At 41.5% G+C, this 23,799-nt stretch overlaps 1 protein-coding gene across 1 annotated transcript in view; it reads right to left on the bottom strand.

The window, feature by feature from the left end:
* Nucleotides 1-23,194, bottom strand: part of LOC124556258 (predicted GPI-anchored protein 58) — a 40,900-nt gene extending 17,706 nt beyond the window's left edge. The window contains exon 1 of the mRNA XM_047130245.1: nucleotides 23,110-23,194. Within this exon, the coding sequence (XP_046986201.1) occupies nucleotides 23,110-23,194 (85 nt within the window). The remainder of the gene's footprint in view (nucleotides 1-23,109) is intronic.
* Between the last annotated feature and the right edge of the window lie 605 nt (nucleotides 23,195-23,799).

The following is a 23,799-nucleotide window of genomic DNA, read 5'->3' as shown; positions in this document are numbered from 1 at the left end:
GATCAAAAAGTCAGTATAAATTAGAAAACTGAGTAAATCACGGAATAATGTAGTTAGAGAGGTACAAATTGACACACATGCTTGGAATGACATGGGGTTTATTAGAACCAAACAAATACAAAAGTTCAAACAATGTCCGACAGATGGCGCTTCATCTGATCAGAATAGCAATAATTAGCATAACAAAGTAAGACAAGGCAAAGATGATGTTCTTTACAGGAAATTCTCAATATGTCCACCATCATTCCTCAACAATAGCTGTAGTCGAGGAATAATGTTCTGAACAGCACTGTAAAGCATGTCCAGAGTTATGGTGAGGCATTGGCGTCGGATGTTGTCTTTCAGCATCCCTAGAGATGTCGGTCGATCACGATACACTTGCGACTTCAGGTAACCCCAAAGCCAATAATCGCAAGGGACGGAGGTCTGGGGACCTGGGAGGCCAAGCATGACGAAAGTGGCGGCTGAGCACACGATGATCACCAAACGAACGCGCGAAAGAGATCTTTCACGCGCCTAGCAATACCTTTTTTTTTTTTTTTGTTCTAATGAAACCTTATGTCATTCCAAGCACGTGAGTCAATTTTTACCTCTCTATCCACATTATTCCGTGGTTTATTAAGTTTTCAAATTTATACTGACTTTTTGATCACCTAGTATATCTCATATTGATGTACGAGTGAAAAGTCACATATTTTTACTAAACCAATGAAAAGGTAGATGCCTAACTTCCACGGTAGAGATGGCCGAACCCATATCTACAACAGAGGAAACATTGCGTCCCACTTCTACAGAGTATTAGTAGAGCATGTCTCAGATACTCGCTTTCACTGAAAGGAGGCAGTAGAAAGTAGGTGACCTTTCTATTTTGCTAAATCATCATGGCGCTATATTTCCGTACAGCTGTCTCATTATATAATTTTTTCGTTAATTATAACTTCTGTGTTATTAGATTTGACCACTTTTAGCCCCTCATCTAATTAACAGCTGAGAACTTTATCTTTTCCAGTTAATTTACTTCTGGTACAGACAGACGTGCACAGAAAATTCTCCTAGAAATCTGAGGCTATGTTATGGAACAAAAGAGCTTCCCGTCGTACGAAGTGTAGTCGTGCAGTAGGTATTACAGTTATGGCTTAAGTGAATTAGGTAGACGTTGTACAGAGTTATTACTTTTGTTCGTCAGTGGCACACTTTCGCCTTACCTACGCACACTGCGTATGTAGCAGGAGTTCCATACTTACGGTGATCAAACCAAATGGCTGGTACATTTAGCACATGGGTTATGTGGCATCTACAAGCAGCAAAATTGAATAATCCATCATATTTTCGCTGAGTAATGGACTTGGCAGTACGTTCGTGCATTTATGAGATCGTCGACACGATAGACTTTTCATTTTTCGTCTTTAGAATTTAAATTGCTACTTACTGTCCCTGAAAAGTCTAAAACACAGGAGAAAATAAATTAAAATCAGCCGGTATAAAAGCTGTATGTCGCGTTGCTTGAAATTTTCAGAATCTGGTTGTAGCATTGTTAGCAGCAAATAATGTTATATTTCCACTAAACGTAAAAATTACAACGTGAACTATGTGAGAGAAAGTGAAGCAATCTGCCCGGAGATTAACTAGCTTTGCCAGCTGCGGTGGCCGAGCGGCTCTAGGCGCTTCTGTCTGGAACCGTGCGACTGCTACGGTCGCAGGTTCGAATCTCGCCTCGGGCATGGATGTGTGTGATGTCCTTAGGTTAGTTTGGTTTAAGTAGTTCTAAGTTCTACGGGACTGATGACCTCCGATGTTAAGTCTCATAGTGCTCAGAGCCATTTGAACCATTAACTGGCTTACTATGGTGCTTTATTAGGCATGTCCCTGTTGTAACAGGTGTGTTTTATCTTTGACATGACCCGATAGCTTGCCCAGGCAGCCAGTCGTAGAGGCTGTCAGTACATTCACAATACGATCGCCTCGATTCTCTTTCAGAATATGTAAAAGAACCTTCATCTACTGAAAAACTATTGCAGTGTCCTGCGATACTTGTGAGAAGGAAATGAGGAAGCCAGACGTTTTCTCTTCGGTAAGATCACTAGGGCCTCACAATTCGCCAGGTCATGCCATTCTCCCTGAAAGCTGTGCACAAAAGAAGTGATGGCGTAACCTTATTACAGATAAGTAATTCGGATCAGCAGTAGCGCAGGGTTTACGCAGCTGAATCATTTCTAAAATCTTTTCACGATTTGCTTCATAGACTGACAACTTCTCCCTCTACTGACGGTTAAGATTTGCGTTCTGTGCCTCTCAACTTTCAGAAGTTTTGCTAAGGAAGAAGCAACCATATGATGTCTCTGCCAGAGTTATGAATGGTCTGAAGATTAATTGACTGTCAAGACGCAGCTCGAAGGGACACAAACGTAATTTATGATATGAATAACGGAAATCTTAGGATCGTTAGTATATGATTTATGATACGTTAAAAACAAGGTGGATACTCATAAAATCGTATCTACTTTTCCTTTAGTTTTTACGAGACGTTTAGATTTATGTAGTAATATTTCTCTGTTGTTACTGCACAGATGTCCAATCTCAACTTGTTGTGATTCGAATTAGTTTCAAAGAAAGAAAGATTATAGAGAGAATTGCAAAATATAATTAGATCATTAGACAAGAAGCACTAACACAGTTGGTTAAATCTGGAGAACAAAATCCATTGTGAATTTGCTGAGCAAATCATAAATACATCATTCACCTCAACTGCTTTATCGAAGCATTGGAATTTTATGTCTATGTCCGGAGGAGGATTTCAACCCAGTTTCTCTTGTACCTTAATCGTTACGCAGTGTCCTTCTTCCCAGGTGAGTGGGTGGTGCAAAAATTGTGTTACTGATTAAAAGACGTAAATGTTACAAGATTATCAAGACACGACGGTATTCAGCCACGCCAAAAAAAAACTGCATAGGAGTGACAACATACCGTGCGATGAGCTGGCAGAATGACATAGGGTGTTATGTGGGTAAAGTATGAGGGTAATCTATTTTTTTATAAGGAAATAGACCTGTTTATTTCTACAATGGTTTACATCAGTTTACAGCTTGAACATTTAGCTATTTTTCGAAAGAATCACCATTTCTGTCGATGCATTTTTGTAGACGCTGTGGCAGTTTTTGTATGCCCATGTCATACCAGCTCGCCGCCATTCTGTTCAGAAAGTTATGAACCTCTTCTTTCTCCTCGTCGTCGGAACTGAATCGCTGGGACCACCATGAACGCAGACAGGTACTATGAGACTGAAAAAACTCAAAAGGGCAATTCAGAGCCGTAGAAGAGGAATGTTGAGCAAGGGTGTACAGATTCTCAATGACAACGCTTGCCCACACCTCGCTCGTCAAACCGTTGCTCTCCTGCAACAGTTTCAGTGGTACATAATCACCCACCCACAATGTAGTCCTGACTTGGCGCCCAGTGACTATCACCTGTTCCCTAAGTTAAAGAACATTTGGCCGGAAAGCGATTCAGCTCCGACGACGAGGTGAAAGAAGAGGTTCATAACTTTTTGAGCAACATGGCGGCGAGCTGGTATGACATGGGCATACAAAATCTGCCACAGCGTCTACAAAAATGCATCAACAGAAATGGTGATTATGTCGAAAAATAGCTAAATGTTCAAGCTCTAAACTGATGTAAACCATTGTAGAAATAAACAGGTCTGTGTATTTATAAAAAAATAGGTGACCTTACTTTTGGGATTACCCTCATACATTTAGGATCATTGTAATGCTATTGCAAATCTCCAGTTGCTCTACGTAAAGTATTAGTACTATACAGTCTAGCTTGGAATATTTCTCTGATGTAGAAGATAAGGAACTACAACGCAAGTCACAGTTCGATTTACGTCGGTGGGTACGTCGTGTATAGCCTCATATTCCATTCGTTGATGGTGTACGGCAAGAAAGATTGCCAATACAGATCTGTAAACTCCCAAATCTTTCGAATTTTGCCCTCGCGGCCATTACTTTAGCTATGCGATTAGACACAGTACCGGTAATGTTTCGTGGCTCATATTGTTATGTTAGCCTTCGGAATTTTAAGAGTAAATCTTCCATTAGTGTTTGTTCATAGTTTGAATGGCGTGCTCACTCTTTCTCTCTCTATCTCTCTCTCTCATTCTCGTGAAACAAAATCTCCTCAGCTAATTTTCTGTGACAAGGTTCTCAGGCTGATGAACAGTCCTAGGGATTTACCGAATGAAACTTTTGTATGTACCAATCACGCAACTGAATTACATTTACTTCGTTTTCTCACTCCTACATTTATCTGGTCTTTTTGTCTTAAACTGCTGTGGGCAATTTTTTTTTTTTTTTTACTTGCAGTTTGTGAATGATTCCCATGGTTAATCGACGCTACGTAATACAAACAATATATGTTGTTTTCGCCTATTCATGCGGATTAGTGTACAGTTATTTAGGTTTAGGGTCTGCTTGCACCAAACACAGATCATCAAGTAAGTATTCCTTTGTGATATGACTGTCACATATCACTATGCGATATTTCTTCATTCTCTGCCACCATTTCGTGGTTATTTTCTTGAGATTACTGGATATGCTTGCTTGGGAGGGAAGTTTAGCATATATTCTCGCTGGGAAGGAGCGCTTACAAAGTCGTCACAAATTGCAACTTCTCAGAAGAAGGCAGTCAGTCAGTCTCAATAGCAGGGACGAGCACCTCCGGGAAAATGAGCAGTGTTCGGAGCACTGGAGCTGCGGCCAACTCTGTGGTTCTCTTGGCGAGATGTGGCACCTGCCCTCACTGGGGGCAAGGGCCGCCAAGCCGCCACTACTGTTCCCAAAGAATAATTGAGTCCTTCTGTAAAGACACTGAAGGAAAGACGCCCGACCGGCGAGAGAAAGTTGGTTGCTTTCGCTCCAAAATTTTGGTGTGCCGAATCGAATGAGTGGGCCCCGCCACCTTTCCAGGCGCGAAGAAGTCAACCAACCGCTGAGAAACTGCTACGTGCCAGTACCAACCTCTTGTTTGTTAAGATGCGTTTAGCACAGCTAGAGTGGGAAGTTTCTGCTGCATTCCCCCGTTTTTAGGTGAAGTATGCCGTATTCCGGTTCGTCATATTGGCAACATCATTGAGTCATCCCCTCCATGTGGAGACTTTTTTTTTTTTTTTTTTTTTTTTTTTTTTTTTTTTTTTTTTTTTTTTTTTTTTTGAAGTTTGGAGAGTGAGGGTTGTAAAGTAAGAATCGTCTGACCACCGTTTGGTGCTGACTATCTCAATCCAGCTGTATTTTGGAGAAATGTAAGTGTTGCAGTTGCAATAGAGCGATTCATATTTTGAGCAGCAAGTTACTTGTTCTTCCATGCAAACTGTGTTGCGTAATTGATTATAAATGTTTTGGTTTCTTGGATTCACTAGCTACCACAATGCGTAAATCTTGTTGCGTTTTCTCCGTGCAATCTTCCATATTGTTTGATACCCTGCCCTCACCACCTCCCATATCCTTTCCCTCAATGTTAGTCTCAATTTATATAATTTCAGTTGGGGTTCCACAGAACTTTATTTGCTGCCAACTTTTGGGTGAATTCTGTTCATTCAGTGAAGCAAGTAACAATGTTTTTTACTCAGTATCGACTTATATTTCAAAATCCCTTGATCACTGTACAAATGTAACACTATTAAGCGACTCTGACATAACAAATTTAACCTGCTCCATACATAAGTTGTACTTATTGTGACGGTGTACGCGTTGTTTGAAGTGGCCAAACATAACGATCAGCTATTTTACATACGTTTAGAGAAGGTAACGAACAATGAACTTCCTCGTCCAGTATGACAATAAATTTGCTTATTAAGCACAGAGAGAGATTGTCGATTTCCCCCAGATCTGAATCTTTGTTTCGTGCTCTTCACGATTACTTTGATTAACGACCTCGCATCCAAGGACATACAGCCCCCATGACTCAGAATTATTAGAAACAGAAAGCACAACTTTTCGCCTTCATTTTAAATTTTGTAACAATTTTCTAATGACCTGATCTATATGAATAAGACTGCATCGTTTGCGGACAGTCTTTGGGATCTTTTCTGGCAGGTCGTTCATATACAGAGTATAACAAAGCAAAACCGACAAACCTTCACGGACTGTAGAGGATTGGCCTGTGTAACAATATGAGCACAGGAACTCGTATCTAGAAACTGCCGAATCCAACGACACTACAGAGCTTTCAAGTTACAGAGTCAACATCTACCGCCTAGGAGTAAACGTGAATTACAGTGTTATTGCGACAGGCGTGGAACCGTTCGACGCCATTCAAAGGGTGGCAGCAGTTATGCCACTGAGAGGAGTCCCACTTCATGGCGCCAGAAGCCAACAGATGCAAGTGATATTTCCCAGAAGAATGAGGTAAGTGCATGTAGAGCATGGAATGGCGTGTAAAGTTATTTTGGCAAAGGGATACAGGTGAAATCACACTCTGTGCTGTTCCATGGTAAACGAAAAGAAAAATAGTTACAAGATGTCACGAGACAGTTACGTTCATGTAGGCATACGCCGATTTAATATGTTGTATATTATCGAAATAACCTTTTTATCGTTCATGAAAACAAGGAAGTACCCTAGGATGGTGCGAAATATTTTCGATAATGGGATAATGCAATAAACAGTGTTATTTCTTGCTCTGTTTCACTACTGAAGCCACAAAAGGCATGGTGTTCAGGTATCATTATATAAATGTTTTTATTGCTCTAAATAGCAATTTTTATAACTGAATTAATAAAAACTCGTAATAAAGCGTTATAGAGAAAACACAAATCGCATCCTTCATAATTCACAATATTCTGGAAGCAAAGGGATATAAGTGCACATAGACTTTTTGATAAAAAAATGACTAAAATACTCTGTAGCGCCGGTGGATGATACTTCCGGATCTGAGTTCTTACACTCAATCTGTCCCTCTACAATTTTTTAAATTTTGTTGGTAACGTTTTGTCACACCCCGTGTATCGTGAAGTGTAACGATCGTATCACACTTCCTTCAGGTAGACAAGATACTGCTTTGGCTTACGATGAGGTCTCATTAAAAACGACATAATGTGTTAATGCTTATTTTATTTGCTAGGCAACAGTATAGAGCGATATCGAAAGCTTTCAAGTTTTCTCTATTGTTGTAATAACTTTCCAGGTTAGTTCTTGAACAATGGTGGGTGCATGCCCTGCCCTTACTATCTTTCATTTCAAAACATATTACTCAATAATGCTCCACATTATATATGATGACTCACATTTTATTCTCCACAGAACTGAATATTTACGTTGGCTGTTTGGGGATTCTATAAGAAATTTTCTACAGGCTTTCTAGGGCACGTTCTACTTCTAAGATACTTTATTTGTGTCCAGGCTATTTTCCCAGTACGTATTCCATAGGGAATTTAAGATTTCGCAGCTGTTTTCTTCTTGTTGCAGGCTGTTGTCCGATTATAACTTGTGCTTTGTAACCATTAGTAAGTAAGAGAGATTTAGGAACATTAACCTGGGCACTTTCAGCTGTTTGCTAATATTAGACTCACGCTGTTCTTCTGACCTCAGAAGAGAAGTATACAGAATGATAATTATTGAACTATATGAGGAAAAACTACGGCGTGCACACACTTTGTCCAACATGTAAACGTCACTACAGATACTCGGATTTAGGTTATGACATGTTTGATATGCCTGCCATCATTGGCGTTGACGTGGCGCAGACGAATGGCAAAATTCCGCACGACCCACTGAAGTGTCGGAATATCGATGCTGTCGATGACCTCCTGAATGCCTGTTTCCAGCTCAGCAATTGTTTTGGGACTACTGCTGTACATCTTGCCTTTAATATAGCCCCACACAAAGGAGTCGTATGTGTTCAGACCCGGAGAATACGGCAGCCAATCGAGGTCCATACCAGTGACTTCTGGGAACCCCAGAGCCAGAAAGCTGTCCCCAAAGTGCTCCTTCAGAACATCAAACACTCCCCTGCTTCGATGAGGTCGAGCTCCGTCTTGCATGAACAAAATCTCGTCGAAAACAGGGTCACTTTGGATAATGGGGATGAAATCACCTTTCAAAACCTTCACGTACCGCTCGACAGTCACCGCGCTATAAAGGAATATCGCAGCGACTATTCCGTGACTGGACACTGCACACCACACAGTTACCCGTTGAGGGTGAAGAGATTTGTCGATTGCGAAGTGCGGATTCTCAGTCCCCAAAATGTACCCGTTTTGCTTATTGAGGAACCCACCCAAATGAAAGTGGGCTTCGTCATGTGAATGCGCATACTAATTCCCATCATGCCCTGCGGCGAACCATGCAGTTTGAACGTCCTAACACAAACCGTTCAGAAGTTATGATGATTGTATTTTATGTAGCTCAATAGTTGTCACCCTGCACCTCTCTGTTGTAAACAAAGGTGACCCATTGTGGCCCCTTGGTGTATTACACAACTGTTTATCAGCCACACACGGGTGTTTTTCTTACGTAAACACCCACTGCGTGTACAACGTATGTGCACTACTAGCCTAGTAGTGCTTCCAGTATGACGCTCGTCTAACGTTTTCAGGGGACAGGAAATTTGCGCCACCATTTTAAGTCTTCCACCTGGCTCCGAAAGAAGTGACCGCCCTCGTTCCTATGGACGATGCTGCAAATCGCGAGCTGCGCCTCCACATCGTTGGTGTATCTGTCCTATCCGCATCAGCTAATAGCCGAAAGGAGCCAAAGACTGATTTAGAACACAGGTGACAGCCATCAGTGACGCTGACACGGCTCACGATTTGCCGCATACAGTATTCTACCGTCTCCAAGTATCTGCTCAGAGTTTACTCAATGTTTGGAACGAAATCCCATCCCCCGGCAGGCGTTCTTAGTCCACCATGGTCTTTTTTCCAGACCTGACATATTTTCCTGAGGTGCACCAGTAACCACCCTATACCGGAATTCCCAGTGATGAACAATCTATCTCTCCGTGCGACCTGCTAGTGGCTCGGCGCCAGGCGCAGCGTCTAAAGCGACTCCTGTTAGCTCAGGCAAGAATTTGTACTTACCCTGAGTACTTTCAGGGTAAGCCATACCGACAGTCCCCATATTATCCCTCTCCCTAAAGATCAGCACCCCATCCACATCCCGCTCTTCGCTCTCAGACGAGCTGACACGTTTAGGACCAATGGAGTACGCAATATCTTCAGAGACCCAGGTAATGCCACAATAATTACGGTGTCAAAGCTATTGACACACATACCAGACAACAGCAGTAACCTTGGACAGCTACTTGAAGTTCCTGGACCACGGTTAATATACAATAGTATACGCACGCTAAAGTCTCAGCTATTTGTAGGCAGGTCACCTGGCGTCGACGCTACGATCTGAACTGTCACTATCTGCCTATTTACCACACTAACAATGAAGTGGACAGTGTTTCATGCTGGCACTTCGCTACTGGCGTTTCACATGCGTAAGGGGCAGTTTTTTCTAACTTTGACCTCACCTAAGTGACAGTGGAAAATTCGTGCCATGAACATAATATCTTCCAACTGTTTGCGTGCTGTAGCAGTCAGTCCCAGCAAAAAAAAATGTTTAAATGTGTGTGAATTCCTATGGAACCAAACTACCGAGGTGATCGGTCTCTAGACTTACACACTGCTGAAACTAACTTATACTAAGAACAACACACACCCATGCCCGAGGGAGGACTCGAACCTCCGGCGGGAGGGGGCCTCGCTCTTAGAGACATGGCGCCTCGAACCTCACGGCCACTACGCGCGGCTCAGTCCCAGCATCGGTATACAACTGACACCTAGAGATTGCTAGATTCTGATAGAATTACCTAGGCACTTTAGATAATCTATAGAATCGGCAGCAAGTAATAAAAAAGAGAAAATACAGTTTTGCAGAAGTGAAGAGCCGAGACTGCTGTAGGCCTAATTGACGCTCGCGTTCCTAGTACAACGAAAGCTGACATATTCCTGAGCTACAATTACAATAGTCGCTGATCTGTTAGTCATCATACCGTGCAGCTCAAGGTGGCGTGGAACTACACTACAAAACTCTTAGGTGCATAACTAGATGTCGTAGCAACAAACTATGAAATTAAGAATGAAATGTTTTTAATGTAGAGTGATAGAAGCTAGGACATGTTCGTTTTCAGTTGGAAGATCGCAATAACAGGCAAACTAACCCTTTGTGAATATCTTGTACCGTTGCCACAATTTCGGGGATACACCGTTCATCTCACTGGAGGAAACATGAACACGAATTTCGTCTACTCACAATTGTATGTCGCAGGAGGATTAAAAATTGTGAGTTGCCAAACCCGGGATGTTACAAACCAATGGAAACGCATTTAGATAAATTTCAAGAATTTGTTTCAGTGGGAATACTGCATCCACAAATGAAGCAGATGGACAGTTAATACACAGGATAAAATTAAATACTCCGTGTCAGATATTTTACAATTACTTTTAAATGTAGATGTAGATATATGTACTTTTATTAGTCCGTTTATGGATTTGTGCTACAAACGTTTTTCGTTATTGATTCGAGTCATGAGCAAATGTGAAACACCAATTTCATGAGACTTGAATTATTTGAATGGGTGGCTGCGCTATCCAGATTAACTAAATTAAGTTTCGTTCTAATGACCCATACGTCAGGCGCAAGAGGGAAGAAAGACACGTTAAGGCGCAGCAGCGCCGGCTCATTAAGGAGGGCGCGGCTGCTGCTGCCGCTGCTAATACTTTCTGGGCCTCGTTACAGTCTCGTCTTTCCTTAAATTTTTGCCTGCGCTCTAGGCGTTTTTCTTTTTCAGGTACCCTATTCGCCTCGCATATCTTTCTGAGCCACTACGCGAAACACGATAATCACAATTCATGAATATGAGCCAAGAGGGATTATTCTAGCTTCCTCGACATTTATCCGCCTTCAAACTCAAGGGAGGATGGGGGGGGGGGGGGGGGGGGGGAGGGAGAACTTTCAAAATATCTGTAAAAGTACAGAATAAGTAACTAGTACTCTGTCATATTTCACAAATTACTTATTGTTCATGAATTTTATGAAATGTCAACATATATTACGAATTTTGTTTCCAGATTGTTAAAAGAATAGTAGTTTTAAATATCTCGATTTATTCTAGGTTTCGAAGCGCCACAATAACACAATAGAGGAATACTAGAAGTTGTCTTAAGTGATAAAGCGCAGGAATTAAATGTATTACTCCGTATACGTTTTAATTTTTACTGAAATTGATAATGATTATGAGCAATTTCGGAAAACGATTAGAGAGACTCAGTGTGTACATATCTCTTCTAGACTTTGTATTATCTGCTTTCCTACAAAATTCATTATACCTTTTGCTATGGAAATGTTTTAAACGATAGAAGTTTCCTTTCTTGTACTAATTTATCTGTTGTAGTTGTTGTTGTTGTGGTTTTCAGTTCAAAGACTGGTTTGAAGCAACGCTCCATGCTACTACATCCTGTGCAAGCCTCTTCATCTCCGAGTAACTATTGCAGTCTACATCCTTCTGAATCTGCTTACCATTTCATGTCTTGGTCTCCCTATACGATTTTCATTCCCCACACTTCCCTCCAGAACTAAATTGGTGATCCCTGGATGTCTTACAATGCGTCCAATCAACCCATCGCTTCTAGTCAGGTTGTGAAACAAATTTATTTTCTCCCCAGTTCTGTTCAGTACTTCCTCATCAGTTACGTGATCTACCCATCTGATCTTCAGCATTCTTTTGTAGCATCGCAGTTCAAAAGTTTCTGTTCTCTTCTTATCTAAACTGTTTATTGTCCATGTTTCACTTGCATACATGGCTACCCTCCATACAAATACTTTCAGAAGAGACATCCTTATACTTTAAACTATACTCGACGTTAACAAGTTTCTCTTCTTCAGAAACACTATTCTTGCTCTTGCCAGTCTACATTTTATATCCTCTGTATTTCGGCCATCATCATTTCTTTTGCTGCCCAAATAGAAAAACTCATCTACTGCTTTAAGTGTTTCGTTTCATAATCTAATTCCCTCAGCATCATCTGATTTAATTCGACTACATTCCATTATCCTCGTTTTGCTTTTGTTGATGTTCATCTTATATCCACCTTTTAAGACACTGTCCATTCCGTTGAACTGCTCTTCCAAGTCCTTTGCTGTCTCTGATAGACTTACAATGTAATCGGCAAACGTCAAAGTTTTTATTTCTTCTCCCTGGACTGTAATTCCTACTCCAAATTTGTCTTTTGTTTCCTTTAGTGCTTGCTCAGTGTATAGATTGAATAACATCGGGGATAGGCTACAGCCCTGTCTCATTTCCTTCTCAACCACTGCTTCTCTCTCATGCCTCTCGACTCTTATAACTGCTGTCTGGTTGCTCAGTAAGTTGTAAATTGCCTTTAGCTCGCTGTATTTTACCCCTGCTACTCTTCAGAATTTCAAACAGTATTTTAGGCAACATTTTCAAAAGCTTTCTCTAAGTCTACAAATGCTATAAAGGTAAGTTTGCCTTTCCTTAATCTATCTTCGAATAAAAGTCATAGGGTCAGCATTGCGTCTCTTGGTCCCACATTTATCTGGAATCCAAACTGATCTTCCCTGACGTCGGCTTTTACCATTTTTTCCATTTGTATAATTTATGTAGCATTCCTAATTACACAGTTGGTTGGATTTGACCTTTTACGTCTTTCATGAGGTGTGATTATTGAAATCGTTAGAAATTTAATACGTCATTACTGTTCTGGATACTTACATCAATCTGAGACTATGACATGGAGATCTTATGATAACAAGAAGCCCAAACCCGTATTAAAGATAAATGTTGTACTTTAATGAGATCTGTTTAGTAATAATAATAAAATAATCTACGCAGTTAAAACAATTAAGAGAAGCGACGAGCGATCTCATTTTAATCGCCATGACTGAGATTAACATTCCGTTGGTTGCGATGCTCTAACAGATGCAAAACCATTTATTCATTTATTTATTTTCAAACCAACAGTGCCGTAGAAGTACGAGTCTCGTAACTCCCACCCCCGCCTCCATACCTTCTACAATTTTTGTACTACCTCTGTTGTGATCGATGCATTATTATAGGTGTGAACTGAACTGCAGCTACGAGAGCCATCGTGATCAACTTGTAACATTTATTACTTCAGAATTAATTAAAGATTGCTCTAATTACAATTTAGGATTTAGTTTCACAAGTATTTCAGCCTGTAACATTACTTAAATAATAAATCCATTCTTACTGAAACCTATGACTCTAAGAGAGGTCTTCTTCAGATCTCCGTATATTATTACTTCAGTAAATTTACATCGCATATTTACTAGAAAAGCCATAGGATATTTACACTCCAAAAACAACGCACCACAAAGGAATTGTCCAAATGGCATGGGAATCGGGTGATATGACATACACGTAAAGACGAACATACGACTATAATTTCAGAATAATTGGATGATTTATTCAAGAGAAAGAACTTAACAAATTGAGCAAATCAATAACGCGTTGGTCTACCTCTGGCCCCTATACAAGCTGTTATTCGGTTTGTCATTTATTGATAGAGATGTTGGATGTCCTCGTGAAGGATATCTTGCCAACGTCTATCCAACTGGCGCGTTAGATCATCAAAATCACAAACTGGTTGGACGGCCTTACCCCTAATACTCCAAATGTTCTCAGTTAGGGAGAGATCTGGCGACATTGCTGGCCAAGTATTGCTTTGCAGAGCACGAAGACAAGCAGTAGAAAATCTCTCCGCGTGAGGATGGGTATTATGTTACTGAAATGTAAACCTAGGATGGTTTGCCGTAAGGGCCACCAAAACAGGCGTAGAACATCGTCGACGTACGGCTGTGCTGTAAGGGTACCGTGGATGATAACCGAAGAGGTCCCGCTATGAAATGAAATTTCACCCCAGACCATTTCTTCACTTTGTCGGGCCGTATGGCGGGTGACAATCAGGTTGCTGCCCCACCACTGTCCGGGGCGTCTCCAGTCTGAAATCTCATTGACAGGAGAAGCATTGTCTCCAGTGCTGAGTCCCACTTCGAAATAAGCCCCGATGACCAGCAGTGACGAGCCTGGAGACGGCCAGACAGTGGTGGGATACCAACCTGACTGTCACCCGCCGTACGGCCGGCCACCCAGACGCGATGGTGCAGGGTGCCATTTCTTTTCATAGCAGGACCGCTTTAGTTGTTATCCGTGGTACCCTTACAACACAGCAGTAGGTCGACGATATTCTAAGCCTCATTTTGGTTCCTTTCATGGCAAAGCCATCCTAGGATTACATTTCAGCAATATATTGTCCGCCCGCACTCGGCGAGATTTTTTACTACTTGTTTTCGTGCTTGCCAAACGCTACCTTAACCAGTAAGGTCACCGGATCTCTCTCAAATGGACCATTATGGGTAGGGCCGCCCACCCAGTTCGGTATTTTGGCAATCTAACGGGCCTGTTGGATAGAATTTGGCACGATATCCCTCAGGAGGACATCCAACAACTCTGTCAATCAATGCCAAGCCGAATAACCGCTTGTATAAGAACCAGATGTGGATCAACGCCTTGTTGACTTGCTCAATTTGTGAAGCTCTCTCTCCGAATAAATCATCCAATATTTCTTAAACTGTAATAATTTTTTTTTGTCTAAACATGTCCATCACATCTACGATTTCCGTCTCATTCGGGAAATTTCTTAGTGGTGTGTCTTTTTTGTCTTAAAGTGTGTTTTGTTGGGAAGGTAAAGAAAAATAATGTTCAAATCTCAGAGAAACTAGAGATATTAAAAACCATGCTGTACATTCCATTTTTGCTTGTCGCTGTGAAGCAGTCTTGTTATCTTCTGTGCCGAAAATCAAGAATAACGTCATCTTACATTCCGGTACTCATGCTGATGGGGTTACGATCGTGGAAACAGGAACTAAAGCGTAAGCTGGGATGATTGGTCTACTAAAACTGTATTATTAATACTATAGATACACCAGGAAGTGTTACAGACGTAACAAAAGCTTCACGTTTCGTGGAAAGACCTTAATTTTGTCAGATACTGTTTGCTGCACACTTTAGTATGTCTTTTCGAAAGAAAGAAGGATTTATGAAGTTTGATATGGTTATCACTTTGTTTCATTTCATACAACATCAAATTTATCAACGATTTGTTTTTATTTGAGAATGAGGAAACAGTGCAACTCAGAGGTGCTCCTTGAACAGTTTTGTTGCACAAGAACAGCTATTAACGGTGTGTTAAATAGCCAACTAAACATAAACCGGCCGGCCGTGGTGGCCGAGCTGTTCTAGGCACTTCAGTCCGGAACCGCGCGGCTGCTACGGTCGCAGGTTCGAATCCTGCCTCGGGCATGGATGTGTGTGATGTACTTAGGTAAGTTAGGTTTAAATAGTTCTAAGTTCTAGGGGACTGATGACCTCAGATGTTAAGTCCCATAGTGCCCAGAGCCATTTGAACCATTTTCTAAACATAAAGCAAACTGTCAGCAATTTTCTTTAACTGGGTTATTCGAGGAACAGTCACTTGAATTGGTGCTGTTTTTCCTTTGATTACAGTTGCCTAACATATATACACTGCCTGAGAAGGCATCGAAGCACCTAGAAGACATGGTCAGATCTCAAGGTACCTTCAGATAAGGAATAACCAAGAGCTGCAGTTCTGCGACAGGTAGAACAACCACCAAAGTGCAGTAATGTTGTTCGTGGTTAGTGCTCTTACCTGGCCATGTAGGATACCATATACATGAACAGTGTCTGGTGAACGCTGTGAAGGTCACGGGGGACGTCACGTGCTCATGTGAGACACCGTAATCAGCACCGGACAGAGTTTGAAATAAAACCTCATTGTCGGTCTCCATTTGCCCTGTTGGTCGGATTGTACAGCATCTAGATTCATGAGACATTCAGATGTAACAGTAGCCCGATGTTGGACTGCATACGAATTTGAGGGCAGGCGTTTTCCACTTGAAGATTCCAATCGACCACGACCTGCCACCACAAGGGAAAACTGCACCAAGCACATCGTAAGCATATCACATCCGCGGCTGCGATCCGAGAAAAAGTAATGGACTGCCAGTAATATTCTGTGTCACCTCGCGCGATGGGTCGAAATGTAGCAGCAGCCGGATTAGGTGATTACCTCCCATGTCTAGGCTTCCTTTGGTTTGGTGTCGTTACGGGGAAGCATGGCGTGCTCATGTATGGCGTCGCAATGTGTTCAGTGACGAATTTCGCTTTACCCTGGGTGACCATCGCCCGCGAGTATGGCGGCGACCTGAAGATAGGTCACGTTTTTACAATATTCTGGTGTTACTCCTGAAGTAGAGGAGTGGGGACCCATGGGGTGTGACTCCAGCGCACGACTATTAGCGACTGAGGACATTCTAACGCCACAACGGTACGTCACAGATATCTTGCGTCGTCATATGTTCATTAATGTTAATATTGTTTACAAATTCTGTAAACCAACTCGTTCCACGTCATTTCGATAAAAGAACCGTCCAAATGATCTATGGAACATGTAACTAAATAAGTGACATGCGTTTCCTCTCATGTGACAGTATTGTGGTACCATTTTTCAATAAGAGAATGCTCGTTAAAACACGACATTTGTCCGCAGAAACGGTCTGCGTGATTTTGGGGTACTCCTGTGTGCAGCAGTATCTTCAGACCTGATCCCGATAAAAACTGTGTGTCACCGGCTCAGACGTCACCTCTCTCCCAGTGCTAGTACGTATTAAAACAGTTTTGGGCGAACTTGCCTTGCGCGAGAATACAACAGCTTTATGATACTCTTCCCAAACTGATCAGTGCAAGCATGCAGGCCAGATGGGTTGCAGCGTAATACTGCTAAGTGGGCTCATACTGCCAAGTTCTTTGTAAATTTGACATGATATTGTAATCACTGAAAAAATGTGACATATCCTCCCAGAAAGTGAAGTATCGTTTCGTTTCCTTCTCATGTTCATTTTTCTTGTCAGGCAGCATATATTCAAACTGCATTCCATTCTGTTGCAAGCCAAACAATTATTAATTACTGTAGGTCAAAATAAACGTATCTAATGCAACTGCTATCCACAAGAACATACGAAATTAAGTCTCGAAGGAAACCGTAGACAAAATAATTAAACTTGTGACTGTGCGCATCTTAAATGATTACTTACAACATATACAAGCTTCGCCAATCTCTAAAATAGTCCAATATTTTTAAATGAAGAATACCATGCAGATAATAACTTTTCCCTCAGGTGTTCAGTACTGTCTTTTCTTCGAGCAATATGAATGAGAGAAAATGTAAGTTGATTTTTATACGAATGTCGGTGTTTGACAACATATATAGTTTTCTGAAACATATGAGTTGTGGCCATAAAATAACGGGACTGAGGCTATCACACAGTAAGTACGCATGCGCCAAAGATGAACGACCAATAGCTGTGAAGCTTGAAACCTCCTCAGCCGAATGCGGCATCTCTAGTGTCTGTAGACAAATCAGGCTTGTGCAAGATATGTCACTTTGTTTTGCTGGGAAAACGATAAGTGTAACAACAGAGCAACGACTTGTCCTAAAATTTCACATGAAACTTTGTAAAAATACAACTGAAACCTGTTTTTTATCAAAAGAAGTGTCTGGCGAAGACTGTTTATCACGTATGCGTTATTTGAGGGGTTCAAGCGTTTCCAAGATGGCCGAGAAGACGTTGAACTCACTCACGCCCAAGACGCTTTCCAAGATCAAAAGCAGATGAAAATATCAAAAAAGTAAGTCATCTTATCCGATGTGGCCGTCGGTTGAGATTTCGATCGACCGCTGAAACTGTAGGAATTGGCAAACAATGCGTGAGGCAAATTTTACATAATCAGTTTAACATGAGAATAGTGTGAACGAAACTAGTGCAGAAAATTCTCACGATCGAACAAAATAAGCTTGTGAAAGTGTTTGTTCCTACACTTTGAATAACAATAAAAATGATCCTATTTTTTTGAAAAGAGTGGTACAATATGACGATTCTTGGTTTTTCTCTTAGAATCCAGAAACTAAGCGTAAGTCGATGCACTGGAAGTGAACAATTTCACCGTGAGCGAAAAAACTAGGATGACCAAATAACGATACAAAGCGATGATGATTGTTTTCTGCGATATTCATGGAATTCTGTACGTTTACTGCGTTTCTGAAGAGCGAACTATTCATCAGAATGACTAACCTGAGATTCTCGCTCAGCTCCGTGAAATAATGAAAAAATGACCAGAAGCCTGTGGCAGAACAAGTCAAGCGTCCTGCATCAAAAAACACACCGGCTTATACCGCTCTGTCTGTTAGGAGGTTTCTAGCGAAGTACAGCATCTCAGTGTTGGACCACCTACCTTATTCGTCTGACCCAGCACCATGTGACTTTTCTCTACTGTCCAAGGCGAAAAATGCATTGGAGAAACACGACCTCATTACGTTTTCCGTTCTGCTTAGCTCAGTGGTAACGTGTTTGCCTACCATCCAGTGGGCTCGGGTTCGATTCCAGGTCGGATTGGAGATTTTGTTCGCTCGTAGACTGGGTGTTGTGTTGTTCTCGTCATCCATCATCATCACTGACACGCAAGTCGGTCAGTGTGGCGTCACCTGAAATAAGACTGGGAACATGGCGGCCAACTTGCACGGATGGGGCCTCCCGGCCAAAGCTGCCATACGATCATTTCATTTTTTTTTTCAGTCTGTTGACGCAGTGAAAGTAAAAGCGGCTTGCGTAATCAAGGAGCTCGCAGAGGAAGACTTTCATCATCGTTTCCATCAATGGAAAATTTGGATGGAGGGTTGTTGGGGTAGAAAAGGGGAGTATATTGAGGGTGACAATAACTAAATATGTACATTTCCGAAATAAAATGTTTTACGGGAATAGTCCCGTTATTTTATAGCCACACCTTGTATGACGAATATTTTAATTTTACTCTCGGTGGAAAAACCTAAAGATGATTTATGGTTTGTGCAACAAAATGAGTAAATTTGCATAAAATTAAGCGGATGTTGTCTTCTGTCTTATAATTATCGCTACGAGAAATCAAGAGTTGTGACACAATGCTGCACAAAGGAAATGGCGAGAGATGAATCATCGAGACTCAACAGATCACCTGGGGGAATGAAAATGCTGAATAGCACAAAAAAGGCAGTATCCGTCTTTGGTCGAATACTAGAATGATTTCTTGTCCAATCAGTGATTGCATTATATTTTAAGTGACATCGTCGTCGAATGGACATTCATCCCTAGCATTATTTTCCTCCTAGAATGTTGCTGATAAGTGAGTGAATCTGCTGTGATCATTATTCCAGCGTATCCTTTGTGAATTTTACACAAATTTATGTGACGTATGTAAAAAAATGTGGAGCGTATACGACGAATCTAATGATAATAATGGTAATAACAAGTATAGAAGACTTCTGCAAAGTGATAATCCCACACTGCGTTATCTCTCTAACAAAGATACTGAAGCATACTGCGCGTGGCTTAGGACTGCTTCGAGATAATGCAATGGCGGGAACACGCTGATAAGTAGGCTATATTCGTAATTATTAGTGTCTAAAAAGACACTGAAATAACGTTTTCATGTACACGAACTTTCCTTAATGACAACCGCCAGCTTTCGAATAGTGGAATACCACGATATAACATTTTTAGTGGAGATTCATAATGTCAGCACTATGGAATTTATCCTCCGGTTCCACATAAAAATTACATAAAACATGAAGAGCTTTGCTTGCAAAATTCAGCCTATAAGTTCATAAATCTTTTTTTTATTTCTACGACAGTAATTTCTGTGAACATTAGCGAGTTTTGTAGCAATGTACGTTCCTTTTTAAGAGCTTAAGAGCTATCACCGAGTAATTTGACGTAGTGATAAAAAAAAACTGGACCGCATTCCGAAGGACGGGGTTGTAAACCCTGTCAGGACATCCAGCTTCAGGTTTTCCCTGATTTCCCAAAATCACTTAGCGTGAATGCTGAGTTTCTTCCTTTGAAAGGGCACTGCAGATTTCCTTCCCCAACCTTCCTTACTGCTTAGGCTCAGACTCTAATAACTTCGTCGTTGATGGGATGTTTAAACCTGCCAAACCTTCCTCCTTTCCAAGAGCTATCGACTGTAGTTAGAAAAGTATATCGTTGCTATATTGTGAAATATTTGTGAAACATTATTGGTCCCCACGTTATGTTGGAAGGTGTATATGCTTTATTCGGTTTCGTAAAGACGAGAGGTGGACACAGCAGCTGAACGTCACTGAGTATACATATCTGAAATATGTAAATGAATAACTTAGTAGATAACTCAGTGAAGCTAGTAAGACAACTTCAAAAAACATACACGTCATGTCATGCTTTTGTAATTCGGGGTTTTGATACTACGAAAAGCGTCACTTACAGCAGAATCATGGCAGTCGGATAGTTTAAAGGACTGTCCGAAATGACGCCGAAAAGACGAGATAATCATCAGCAAGTGTCGTCAGTTCTCCTTTTTAAAGTGATTATATTTTGATGCTCTTTACAATTATTATTTCGGTACGTCGAATACAGCTTATTACTGACAAAAGCATCAATTAAGCTTCAGCTGAACACGCTGAAGACCAGCGCGGAGCTTAATCGTCTAACGGTATGCTATTATTTTTATGTCTTCCGAGAATACTCGCTGCTGTACTTCCCGTTCCATCGTCATTACAGCATTAAGAGATTCGCTTGATGTTAAGGCTAGAGCGCTAGCAGTCTGCTCGTACTTCTGCCACAGGGGAGCGCTGCGGAAATGAGTTAACGAGTTGCTATACAGGAATGGTGCTTTTGTTGGAAGCTTAAAGGGGACATGAATATGGGCTCCCGTCGTGCCTGGAGGTACGCATTGAGTTTTCTTGTTTCCTCTTCGTGTCCCACATCTAAGACAGAGGCCATTAGTTTAACAAATCATTGTTTTTCATTTCGGTTCATATTTAATTATTGTTCGTGACAGTACTTAGGACATCATTAGTTGGATTCCTATGTGATAATATTTTATGGAGATGCATGCTATGTGAATACCGTAATCACCGTAACTCCTAGCAAATCATCAAAAAGCAGTAGCCTTCTGTATGTGATAAGCAAAAGAATAAACCTTCGTTTCTCCTTCTACACTGAAAGCTAAGGAAAACACGTATACACGATGTCTAGCATCACATTAAACAAATTTCATCCTTTTTATGGAAATTATATTCAAGCCTAACCGCGGATCAGTTTCGAGAGCAACGTCGTCAGCAAAATTAGCGCTTCCTCTGAAATAACGTTAATTGAGCACACGTTGAAGCATACACGACACTGAAGTACCTACCTCAGCAGAGAGTGCTCCTGTTTATACATGCATAGAATTTTCTAGCAAATCACAATACTCTATTAAACAAGCAAGTCCCAGAACCTTACAGAAATCTCAAATATAAAATAATTGTGCTAGATGGGATTGGAACCATGACTCCACATATCACCAGCCAGACTGCAACCGCTACACCATGGCAGGCAACAGACAAAGCGGAAATATTCTTCAGAAGATTGTGCTACGTTTATGAGCTGCAATAACAAAACCTTTCGTTCAATGGAGATGTGTATTTCTATACACTCGTATACCGTATAATAGCCGTAAAACTTTTTGTTAACAGCAATCTCATTACCTATGGGATAATACTGACATGAAAACAGACTCTGAGTGTGATTCCTAACAAAAATAATTCCATCGTGATAGAATTGGTTTAAGAAGAAGTTAAAGAGCGAGTTTTGAAATTCATGGTGTATTTTAGGACGATTTTATAGGATTACACAAGCTGAACTGTCAATCACAGACTTCCCTCTATAATGATCATAGTATTTATGCTTTAGTTATTCTGCTGATTTAACAGGATTTCCCACAAACTACCTCTTATTCCAATCACTGGACACAGGCAACGTAACCAATATGCTGTATTACATAATCTGTATCAATATCTGGACTGATTCCTAGGGAAAAGTAATAAAATAGAAATCACTCGAGTAAGCATGACGGATTTGACAAGAAAGCTGGTTGCGTTGTTACGACAGCAGTGCAGTTCTGAACATGGATGGAGGTAACAGGGAGTGGGGGCGGTGACAATGCGTTCGATAACCCACACGTGCTCCTCGGGTCATTGCGAATACCTAGCATCTCAGGGGCCATGGCTGGTCTTGGCTGGTTGCGCGTTTGGCGATCCTGGTTAGCAACTACTAGCAGTGCTAAGTCAGTATACACTATAGGCACTCTTCAGTAACCACCGTAGGGTGACGAGCGTACCCTCGGTTAGCTGCTTGCGAGACTGATACAAATCACTTAAAAAGCGCTCTCAACCTTATGCTGAGCTGCTTTCCGATGAAGTGGATGGCTGTTGAGCTAAAGCAGGGTTAGCGAACTCAGAGGCACCTGCAGCACCTTAGTAATTTTTTTCAAGTTTACCTAGATATATGCATCTTTACGTGGGAGATCTGTATGCTTCCCTTAGCTTTTCTCTGAACTCGGACGGAAAGTATTGATAAAACTTTAAACACTCCAAGCAGTTCTGCCGTCCGTATGATAGTATTGACACCCAACAAGCTACGAGTATTTAAAGGAACCGGGATGATAGCTCTCTGGATCAAGCATGAGCTAAATAAAAGACTCAAAAAATGGATGTTTTTCGTTTTCGGATATATCTAGGTAAAGAAAGCAACCTTTTGAGAAATATTTCCCTCTTATATTCAAAATGGTTTACATAATGGACTGAAGCTTGCAATCCTGTGAAAGCCTTTCTAAACGTTACTCTACTTGTTGGGATGTGTACCGACGACGCTCCAGGCAAATGCCGGGATGGTTCCTTTGAAAGGGCACGGCCGACTTCCTTCCTCATCCTTCCCTACTCCAATGAGACCGATGACCTCGCAGTTTGGTCTCTTCCCCCAAACAACCCAAGCCAACCTCTACCGACGATCAGGTCAATAATCTTCTCAAAGATAAGGCGCTCAGCGAATACCGTTAGGTAAGGCATCCTGAAGAATTCGGACAGCGAGATCGTGTCGTGGTGTGCACCGTACTGACTTTGCCTCGACCACTGAGCCAACGACGCCGTGTCTTTTGTCGCCTTCGCCAGCTCTGTGTTAGTCGCCGCCTCCGACGGCTCCATTACCGGTAGCAAGGACTTACAGTCCACGTTACCGATCGGCACTTAACCATCTGAAAGTCTCCCCGGTGTCGAGTAATTTGGTCACTTTGGACTAGCTACTCCTCCACACATCCGCCACCTCCTGCTGCTGGAGCCGACAGTGATCGATCTGTACGTTGACACGGTCCCTGCGGATAGCGATCTACATCACCACCTGCGCCACCCAGGGCCCGAAACAATCCAGCGCTTGTAGACGCGCCTATACAAGAACAGTTCCTGCGCAGACAACACCTAAATATCTTTGTCGACAATCACCTAGCACTGGGCACTATTTGTAAGCAGCACTTAGTGCTTCATTTAGAAGGATGCAGTTACCGTGAATGTAGTGAAATCATTTCCGTTACAATAAAATAAGATAAATTTAAGCTTCCAATTATTTTTAACTGCGACAAAAGACGTAATGTTTGGAATCAAAAGTGCTGTTCAGCATTCCCTACTTGTGAATGACTTAACTATTTTCTGTCTTGCAGCTTCATTCAGTTCATTGCAGTTTCTCTCTTAAGAAGTTAAATGAACGGTCGAAAAAAAACAGACTTTTGGTTTTCATTCGAAAATGGGAAAATATT

Source organism: Schistocerca americana, chromosome X (genome assembly GCF_021461395.2).
Source record: "Schistocerca americana isolate TAMUIC-IGC-003095 chromosome X, iqSchAmer2.1, whole genome shotgun sequence".
Taxonomy (NCBI): Eukaryota; Metazoa; Arthropoda; class Insecta; order Orthoptera; family Acrididae; genus Schistocerca; species Schistocerca americana.
This window is presented reverse-complemented; position numbering and strand designations above follow the sequence as displayed.